This window comes from Poecilia reticulata, unplaced genomic scaffold (genome assembly GCF_000633615.1).
Source record: "Poecilia reticulata strain Guanapo unplaced genomic scaffold, Guppy_female_1.0+MT scaffold_196, whole genome shotgun sequence".
Taxonomy (NCBI): Eukaryota; Metazoa; Chordata; class Actinopteri; order Cyprinodontiformes; family Poeciliidae; genus Poecilia; species Poecilia reticulata.
In genome coordinates this window covers 271,506-281,658 of record NW_007615020.1, presented here as the reverse complement: position 1 = coordinate 281,658, position 10,153 = coordinate 271,506, and the positions used below count along the sequence as shown (strand labels likewise).

The window sequence follows — 10,153 nt, the reverse complement described above, 5'->3', positions numbered from 1 at the left end:
TGTTTCATATCCACAGGTAGCGTTGATCTCAAAGTTCACCTCCAGCCGTTGAATCTTTGTTTCTAAAAACTGAAGTCGTTGTAGAATACTGCTAATGTCCTTGGGGTYRRAYGGGGGCATTTTGCCCTAGTTCAACTTGGAGGTGAAGAAAAGTGAGGTAATCCAGTTATGATGTCGATAATGTGAATAAAACCATAAAAATTGTGACTTTAAAAATAATTCATAAGCAAAGTTATCAGTAAGGACGGTAGGGAGCAGGGTAAGCTGTTCCTACTAAAATGTTTCTTTGCAAAAGAAACATTTTAATGTTTCTTTTGCAAAAAATATAGTCCAGAAGCACACTCTCAGTACTTTGCTTCTCTAAACTTAAATAACAGGGGTAAGGCTTGAACTACTGCATGCTAGATACAGCTACAATGCATATATTTACAAGTCATGGGTCTGTGCAAAAAATAACATGTTTATTCATCTTTTAGTATTTGTTTTCATTCCTTTTTTATTATGAACCCAGAATAATCTCTAAGCTCATCTGAGAACATCCCAGGAAAAATACCTTCTTCATCTGTGACTGCAGAGGAGATGCGGGGCATGGAGGAGGAGCCGAGCCACCTGAGCCTGGTGGTCTGCATAGACAAACTGACCAAGGTGTACAAGACCGGCAGCAAACTGGCCCTCAACAACCTGAGCCTCAACCTCTATGAAAACCAGGTGGTCTCCTTCCTGGGACACAATGGAGCTGGAAAAACCACCACCATGTAAGGAGGAAGACAAACTGTTTTTGCTTTAATGGAGCATCTCATTGGTTTTATTTATGTTGTGATTTAGTGAGAGTGAAGAAGCACACAAATCTGCAGATACTATATCAGATCACATCTCAGAACCAGATCATTGTGTTCTTGCCTGGATAGCAAACCCTGTGTAGACCACTCTGCAGCCAGAGATTGAAGATGTTTACGAAGCATTTGGCAAATTATACAAAAATGTGTCAAAACACGACCACAGGCATAATAAAGACCTAAAAAGTCAAAAGAAGCATTATTTATTAATTTAAGGAAATTATGGACTACCCTGACCATCCTCTTCATGACACTGTCTTGAGTAAGCAGACTATCTTCAGTCAGAGGCTTCTTCAAATTCACTGTAATACAGACTGCTACAGGAGATCTTTGCTGCCAGCAACAATCAGTGCCTACAATAACTCTAAAGAATTTGAATTGATATGAGTTACATTAACATTTAATTTCCCTTTGGGATCAATAAAGTATTTTTGTTTTAAATATAATTTGAATTTGAAAAAGTTATGTTGTGTTTTCACTGTTGGATCAGGCAGGTTGGACAGCCCCTCTTCCATTTCTTAGTTTGCTTCAAATGCTGCTTTAAACTTACATCCCACAATAATTTCAGTTTGTCCCTCATCAAAATAATCAGAATCATTAAATCGCTTTCTTCCAACAAGTCAGCCTCATGGGCCGTTTCAGTTCAAATTATTTATATTCAAACTACAATGATTAGACTATTTGCAATAAAACCATTTGGATAATTTACAGAAAAATACAGAACGAAGGCAATTATTTACACATCAATCATTTGATCAGTCACTCCAGACTGAATTGGGCTCATAGTGGCAGAACCCACAAACCATGCTTTTCATGTGTGTCTCTGTCCTCATCAAAGGTCCATCCTGACAGGCTTGTTTCCTCCCACCTCCGGCTCTGCCACCATATACGGCCACGACATCCGCACCGAAATGGATCGGATCCGTCAGAACCTGGGCATGTGTCCGCAGCACAACGTTCTGTTTGATAAGCTCAGTGTAGAGGAGCACCTATGGTTCTACTCCAGGCTCAAGGGCATGGCAGAGGACGACATCCGCAAGGAGATGGACAAGTGAGTACCAGCCTGCCATGTTGCTGTCAGCTCCCCCTGTGCAGACATGAACATTGTTTATTGTTGAAAGTCAATGTCTCTTGGACATCAGCTGCTAACAATAGTAAAGTATTTCATTGTGTTCTACCACAGCCTGAATCTAACAGTGAGTGAACCTCGGCATGAGGTTCACTTATAAGGTGTAATGAAAGTACACCAAGTTCATTTTGGTGGGTTTCATTTTCTACAGTACTGTACATAGTCAGGCCTTCCTTGGATCAGCTTTAGCAACTATCTCTATGTTTCTGAAGGAATCAACACATAAGGCCTGGAAATATGAGCTCTAAGAATTCCCTGCTTTATGCTCACCCTCCAGGTACTGAAACAAAGTTACACGTAAAGCAGCAGAATTCTGTCTGCTTGTGGATTTAAGCTACAAATCAGAATAGGACTGCAACCTGACTGCAGCCGAATCGATGGTAAATAATTACCATAAGCAGTCGGCCTTCTATCACCTGAAGAACATCTCCAGGACTAGAGGACTGATGTCTCAGCATCTAGAGAAACTCATCCATGTTTATCTTTAGTCGCATTGATTACTGCAGCAGCGTCTTCACAGGTCTGACTAATAAATCAGTCAAACAGCTGCAGCTGATCCAGAAGCTGCTGCTGCTGTTCTGACTAAAACCAGGAAGATGGAAAACATCACCCCAGTTTTTTTTTTTTTAGAATACTTTATTTTGGATTTTTTAGTAACATCACAATTGTAAACTGACAGGACAAAACTGGTTCAGGATCAAGTAAAATTCAAACAATGAGACATACCTAAAGTAAAATACATTAATGATAATATAACAACAAAAAAACAAGACGGACTAAAATGGGGAAGGGAGTAATCAATAAGGATTAAATAAAAATGTATATGAATCAGACATAGGTGAGAGACAGATGGTAATAGTATTGCTCATAGATCCTGTCGAGTCCAGCTCGTGAATTGGAAGTGGCTGAAACATGTATAGAAACCTAGGGAGGATATTCATCTTTATGACATTAATTCTACCAAATAATGTGAGAAGTAAATCCATCCATTTTTCTAAATCCTCGCTCACCTTCTGAAGGAGACCAGCTAAGTTGAGTTTAAAGAGATTTTTAAGGTTTCTATCAACAAACACCCCTAAATATTTAAAACCCTCAAGAGAGACCATTTGAAATTGGACATGCTTCTAACTTTACTGTGGTCAAATACAGACATCAGTAAAACCTCACTTTTTACCACGTTAACTTTGTATCTAGAAAATGATCTGTATTTACTCAGTAGTTCCTGAAGGTGACAAAGAGAGCGTTCTGCATTGGTTAAAAATAAAATGTCCACAAAGTGAAATCTTGTGCATGTCGGTGCCAATCTCAAAACCACTAATATTATGATTTATTCTAATGGCCTCAGCCAATGGCTCGATGGCAAGCACAAAGAGGGCGGGACTAACTGGATCTCCCTGTCTGTTGCCTCTTTACAGCCAGAATGACTCAGAGGTGATCCCATTGGTAACAACTCTAGCTTGACGGAATCTAGAAAGAGATTGTATCAAATTGACAAACCTGTCATCAAAACCAAATTTCTTAAGGACAGAAAAGAGGTATTGCCATTCAACCTTTTGGCATCAAATGAGGCGACCACACTTGGCATCTGTTTTTTGTTAGTAATATGTTTTATGATAAATGCCTCAAATTATTAGTCGAAAATCTATTTAAAATACACCCTGCTTGATCCAGGTTGGTAAGTAAAGGTAGACACCTTTCCAATCTTTTTGCTATCATTTTTGTAACTACGTTATAATCTGTATTGTGGAGTGAGATTGATCTATAAGAAGAACATTTTAGAGGATCTTTGCCCTTTTTATGGATGACTGTTATAACAGCTGGAGCAAAGGAGTCTGGAAAACAGCCATTCCTTCCACCTTGCTCAAGGACATCCATCAAGAGTGGTACAAGAAGGTCTTGAAATTCTTTATAAAACTCGAATGGACAACCACCCTCACCAGGGGTTTTATTTCCCGGAAGTGACTTAACATCCAGTAATTCTAGGAAAGGGTTTGTCTAAGTTCTCCATGTCCTCCTCTGATAAGCAAGGCAAATCAATGGAGGATAAAAAGAAAGATTGTGATGTATAAAAATCTGAATTTTAAAGGACTCATTGACTTATCTGGCATTATACGTTAGAACTTCTGTGGGTTTTTCAATAGCGTTAATTGTTTATTTTCCTCAGTTTTACGTTGCCATGCCAATACTTTCTATGCTTTTTCTCCAAGTTCATAAAATTTTTGTATAATAGTAATAATTTTGGACCTAATTATTGCTCTCTCTGCTTGATATGTATGCATAGTGTTGTGTTTTAGTTTCAGATTCACCAGTTCTCTGAACATGTCCTTAGTTGGAGCATTTTGGTACGTTTTCTCAAGATCAGAAATTTGTCTTTCTAAAGTGTTAAGCTAAATCTTATATTTCTTATTTATTCCCTTAGTATATGATGTAATTTGACCCCTCAGAAATGCTTTTAATTTGTCCCAAAAAATAAAAATATTTGGAGCAGAGGATTTATTTGTTAAAATGAAGAAATGAATTTGTTCCCTAATGAAAGTAGAGAATTTGGGTTTTTTAAGAGGGTAAAGTTGAGCTTCCACACAGTGGCGCAACTACACATTATTCAGGTGGATGTGAAAACATAGATAGGTTCTGGTTCTGGTTCTGCTCCTGCTCTGCATTCCCAGAACCAAACGAGGAGAAGCAGCATTCAGCTTCTATGCACCACAAATCTGGAACGAACTTCCAGAAAACTGTAAAACTGATGAAACACTGACGTCCTTTAAATCTAGACTAAAACCCCACCTGTTTAGAGTTGCTTTTGAAACAGATTCATTTGAGATTGGTTTACAGCTGTTTATGACTTTTTTAGTTTGCTACTGGACTGTAATGTTTCTTTTATAGTAGTTTGAAGTAGTTTGTTGTGTTCTGTTTTAATCATCTAAATCAGTGGTCCCCAACCTTTTTATTACTGCGGACCAGTCAAGACTTGGAAATTTTGCTGCGGCCCAGGGAAGGTGAAAGAGGGGGCGTGAACCGTCAGATAAGGCCTGACGGTTCACGCCGTCAGGCCTTATCTGATGGGATGTTGATGTTCATCCCGCTAAATGACCAACATTTAGCGGGAATGTTGGTGTTCCCGCTAAATCCTGAATATACCCAATTTGGGTTGTCTTGGCCCTTTTATCGCAGCCTGTGGGGTTTTCCCTGACTGGGAACGAGAATACAACCTGCTGAATGTGACAGGTAGCCAATCAGAAAGCGCGGTGACGTCAGAACAGAGGGGAATCCTAAACAGCTGACATATCGGAGATGATATGTGGAAATGTTTATTATTAAATCTAACGGCCATTATTATATATTATTATGTTTATTCAGTTAAAAATGTTAACTATGAAAAAACAGTCACCTCCAAATCATAGTGCAGCAAATAGAGCGGCTGCTCCCGTCGTCTTTTATCCACCGCCTTTTCTTTTTGTTACGTCTTTTATCTCTTAAAATAACTCCACAAACTATCACTATTGTTTCTACATTGTCATCCGTGTTTGGTTATTCTAAATTCCCGCTATGTTGGGGGTTTTGTGGATTATCTTCTGGAATCATGATGTTTGTTACTGGAATCGGTTCGTGTTGCTCCTGCCTTGGACACACAAACCGATCAAACCTGTTGTAGTTTTATCAGCTCTGTGGTCACAGAGGTTTGGAGAATCGGCTGACAATTCTTAAATCTTTCCGTCTAAACCTCACAAGCTCTACTCATCTCCTCTCGACCAAACTCTCTCTGACTCTAGTCGCTATGGTAACGTTTACATATTCCGTCAAAATAAGATACAGATGTGCCACAAAAACGAACATTTTTCTTTTGTGAAAATTTTATCTCACGATAATGAGCTTGTTTCTCTGCAACGAGACGGTCCCATTTGGGAGTGATGGGAGACAATAACACCTGAAGTGTTGCTTATATCCACAGCCTGCTTGGTCTCTACGTGGCGAAGCAGCTTGAAGCTTCATTCCCTCATTAGCAGCCGGTCGCCGCATGTTACGCAGAGCGGCTTGTAACGTGGGATTCACCTACCGGTCCGGAATAAGTCCATTCTCCTGTCTCTTCTCTGGGCCTTTTCCTCTTTGCAGAGAAACTTTCCAAAGACATCTGATCTGTTTCTTACTCATTTTGCTGCTTGTGGGCTCAATGTTGGCACGCAAGTAACCGAGAGAATCCGGTTAAAGGATTTTCAAAATAAAAGATCCTCCAGACTCAAATAATACATAAAACGGAAATATTTAATAATTTCTTGCACAGCCCGGTACCAATTGGTCCACGGATCGGTACCGGTCCACAGACTGGGGGTTGGGGACCACTGATCTAAAGCACTTTGCTCCTGAAATGTGCTACATAGATAAACTTGGTTTGATTGGGTGTGTGTGTGTGTGTGTGTGTGTGTGTGTGTGTGTGTGTGTGTGTGTGTGTGTGCGTGTGCGTGTTCAGAATGATTGTGGACCTAGAGCTATCTAACAAGCGCCACAGCTTGGTCCAGACGCTGTCAGGTGGGATGAAGCGGAAGCTGTCGGTGGCCATCGCCTTCGTAGGCGGCTCCAGGGCCGTCATTCTGGACGAGCCCACTGCGGGGGTGGATCCTTACGCCCGCAGGGCCATCTGGGACCTGATCCTCAAGTACAAACAGGGTGAGTGGATCTTAAAGCAGTCTTATTTCCATCCAGGCTGATATTTAAAGTGTTGTAACATTAGCTGTGTGTGGGTGTGTGTGTAACTGCTGACTTAAACACAAGAGGATCAGCCTCATTAAGTGTTGTCCGACTTCCTGTTCTTCATGTGTAGTGAAGTCCTCCTGGCTCAGAGTTTTATGGGGGTCATATTGTAGTTTAGATCCTGTTTGCCGTTGACAACATTGACTAATGCTAATGTTTCCTGTAATGCTCCACATGTGTTTTCGAAGCTTCCCTGCCAATGTTCCTCTTGTCCTTTAATGTGTTGCTGTCAGTAATTATCTGTTTGTACGTCTGCTGCAGGCCGGACCATCCTGCTGTCCACTCATCATATGGACGAAGCCGATCTTTTGGGAGATCGCATTGCCATCATCTCACATGGAAAGCTGAAGTGCTGTGGAACACCACTTTTCTTGAAGAGCACTTATGGAGATGGATACAAACTGACGCTGGTGAAAAAGCAAAGTGAAGGTAGAGGTGTGCATCTACGCCCTTATTTCTTTAGATTTTCCTTCACAGTCCCTTAATCTTTTAAAGAGGTCTTGATCAACAGTTTTCTATTAAACTTGACTGCTAGTGGAATTCAGCAGTCAGCTAATGTACTCTTTCCTAATACATTAGCTGACTGTTTCCAAAAGCAAACAAAAGGGTTTGGAAACCAAAAGTATGAGAACCTTTCCAAAAACTAAAGACTTTTGGAAAGTCTTTAGGACTTTTCCTGATATTTGTAAGTGCAGTTTTAACAACATCTAGTTTAAAATTTCTTTTATAAGAAATGCTTCTATCCCCAGGATCACAGACATGCAATACATCACTGGGTCTGCCTTACTGACTGTGGCATATCTTATATTAAGCTAATCCAAGTAAATGGACCAAAGTTCCTAAAATGCAAAGTATTTTAAGTTAATACCTGTCACTGATACACATTCTCTTACACACATTTCTATAATATATTTGAGAATCAAAGAAAGCACTAAATACAACATTTCTAACTTTTTGATGTGATTAATTGTTTTGGAGGCTTTGTGAATAAAGAGCACAATGTTTATATTTGACACAACATATTCTGACTAATCGCTTTTATATTGACATTGATGAACAGACACACGGCTTTACAGAGGTGTGTTCCACACCCTTCCACAAAAAGTGAAAAAAAAAAGAGTACATTAAAATACAGATATATTTCTATTATGCTACCAACACAGGACACAGGAAGGGCTTTAGTCTGCTGGTCAAGTGGGAGCAGTCCAGTGACTTCTGCGACATCCTGGTACACAAGCTAAAGGCAAGAATGAAAGACAAATTATCTAACAGTGTAATAGAAAATTCATCCCTGATTCTTGTCAATGTCAAATTTATTTATATAGCACTTTAAAACAGGTAAAATAAAAACTGCACCAAAGTGCAGTACAAGAACAACACAAGTGACAAAACAGCACAAAACAATGCATCAATTAAATGCCAGAGTAAAAGTGAGTTTTAAGAAGCGATTTACCGGGAGTGATGTATTTATGCATATAATAGTAAGACCACAGAGAGGAGCTTTCACACATCATCAGTCCCACATTTTTATAAGTTACCTACTGCAACTCTAACGTAATATTATTGTTGATGTTGCTTTAAAATAAACTCCAACTTCCCTTTCAGTGTAAAACCCCCCCAAATTCCACATGTTCAAGCTGCAGGCCATGCTGGAACCTTACTGTCCTGATCCTGATTGAGTTCACATTGTTTCTGCCATGTTTGATTAGTTGAATCTGGATTCTTGATTCATTCGGTTACTGTTAGACTACATATCAGTCCTTGTGATGTTCCTTTACCAGCCTTTGTGTCTTGGTTTGACCCTCCAGGCCAGGGCAGCCAGCCCAAGTCTCCCTCCTCTTCATCTCCATCCTCTTCGCTGTCACCCTGCTCAGAAACCCAGGTCACCGACTTTATTCAGCAGTTTGTGGCTACCTGCCTGCTGGTGTCAGACTCCAACACTGAGCTCTCCTATGTCCTGCCCTCCGAATCGGTCAAGAAGGGCAGCTTTGAGAGGCTGTTCCAGGTACAAACCAGCTCCACTTGAAGTCAACAGGGTCTGTGATAATCTGCAGATTTCTTCCAGACAGACTGCTTGAGGATCAACCTTTAGTTAGCCGAGTTTAGTACCAAAATGTTAGAGCTATCCTTCTGCCGCAATGCTTTTTTTTTTTTTTTTTTTTTTTAGATATTATTTGAGAAGATTGCAGATTAATTCCAGCCACAACTCTGCACTATATTCTCTAGATTGAGCAGAATTTATTTGTGGAATTTGAACAGATGGTATAAAGTTATATGAGCAGCATTATGTCTGATGAATTTGGGGAAGCAGAGTATATTTCCCATCCAGCAGGAGCTTTTTTTTCTTTAACATGTTCTGACCATGTATGTGTGTGTGGTGTGTATGTGCCATGTATTTGATGCATTGTGGGGACTGAAACCTGGTCTGCACAAGGAGAAACACTGTTTGTGGGTCAGGGGTTAGGTTTAAGACTAGTGTGAATTGAGTTTTGGTTAGGATTGGGGTTAGGGTTAGGCTGCAGAAATGAATGGAAGTTGCTAGAAAGTCCCCACAACAATAGCATGACAAGGGTTAGGGTAATTTTATTTATATAGTACATTTTCAGCAACAAGGCAGTAAGAGTAAGAAAAAAAGCTGAATGTTGGTTCTTCATGTGTGATTCTTTTTCTGGGTTGCTAAGTACTCCACAATTTATAAACTAACAGGAGTTTCTCTAGGTCTTGCTCTGATATTATAGTATAAAGCTAAATGGTGGTCTAAAGTAATAAGTAATTAAGCTTTGGAAATGCTCTTCTGGTGATAATAATAATAATAATAATAATAATAATAATAATAATAAGACGGTGTTGAAATCATAGACATAGACATAATATAAGTAGATTATATTATGGCATTTATCAATAACATCAGATTTTGGAGTCAATCTCAGCTGCTGAATCACTCTGAAGCTAGAACTCGTCGGCTGGAAAACAGCCGACAGACAATTTATATTAGGTTATACATGTTTAAATGTAAATATACATATAAACATGTATCATATTATTCAGTATTAGTCATTATTAATCTGTTATTATTAATCATTATTTGTGTTTGTATATTTATATAAATATGTATTGCTATTACTAAATAATAAATAAATTATGAACGGCTGTGTGGTTTGTAAAATGCTCATCATACATCAATATCAGAATATTCTGTTCCTATTCTATTGTATTCCCCACTAAGCATATTTAAATACACTGAACTATGTACCAATACAATTAAAAAATACTTTAAAAATTAGAGTTGTGCCGATCGATCGGTTACCGATCATAATCGGGCCGATTTTTGTGAAAAAGTGCGTGATCGGTGATCGGCGATCATTGTCTCTTGTTGCCGATACCGATCACCTGCATCTCATTTCTCAGCCTGCCTGTGCAGCTGGTCTCCTCTTTCCTTCAC

General features: G+C 39.3%; 1 protein-coding gene across 1 annotated transcript in view; it reads left to right on the top strand.

The window, feature by feature from the left end:
• abca2 (ATP-binding cassette, sub-family A (ABC1), member 2) overlaps positions 1–10,153 on the top strand; it is a 151,562-nt gene that overhangs the window by 104,679 nt on the left and 36,730 nt on the right. The window contains exons 21-25 of the mRNA XM_017303181.1: positions 575–755; positions 1,675–1,887; positions 6,431–6,627; positions 6,973–7,140; positions 8,520–8,716. Coding sequence (XP_017158670.1) covers positions 575–755; positions 1,675–1,887; positions 6,431–6,627; positions 6,973–7,140; positions 8,520–8,716 — 956 coding nt within the window. The remainder of the gene's footprint in view (positions 1–574; positions 756–1,674; positions 1,888–6,430; positions 6,628–6,972; positions 7,141–8,519; positions 8,717–10,153) is intronic.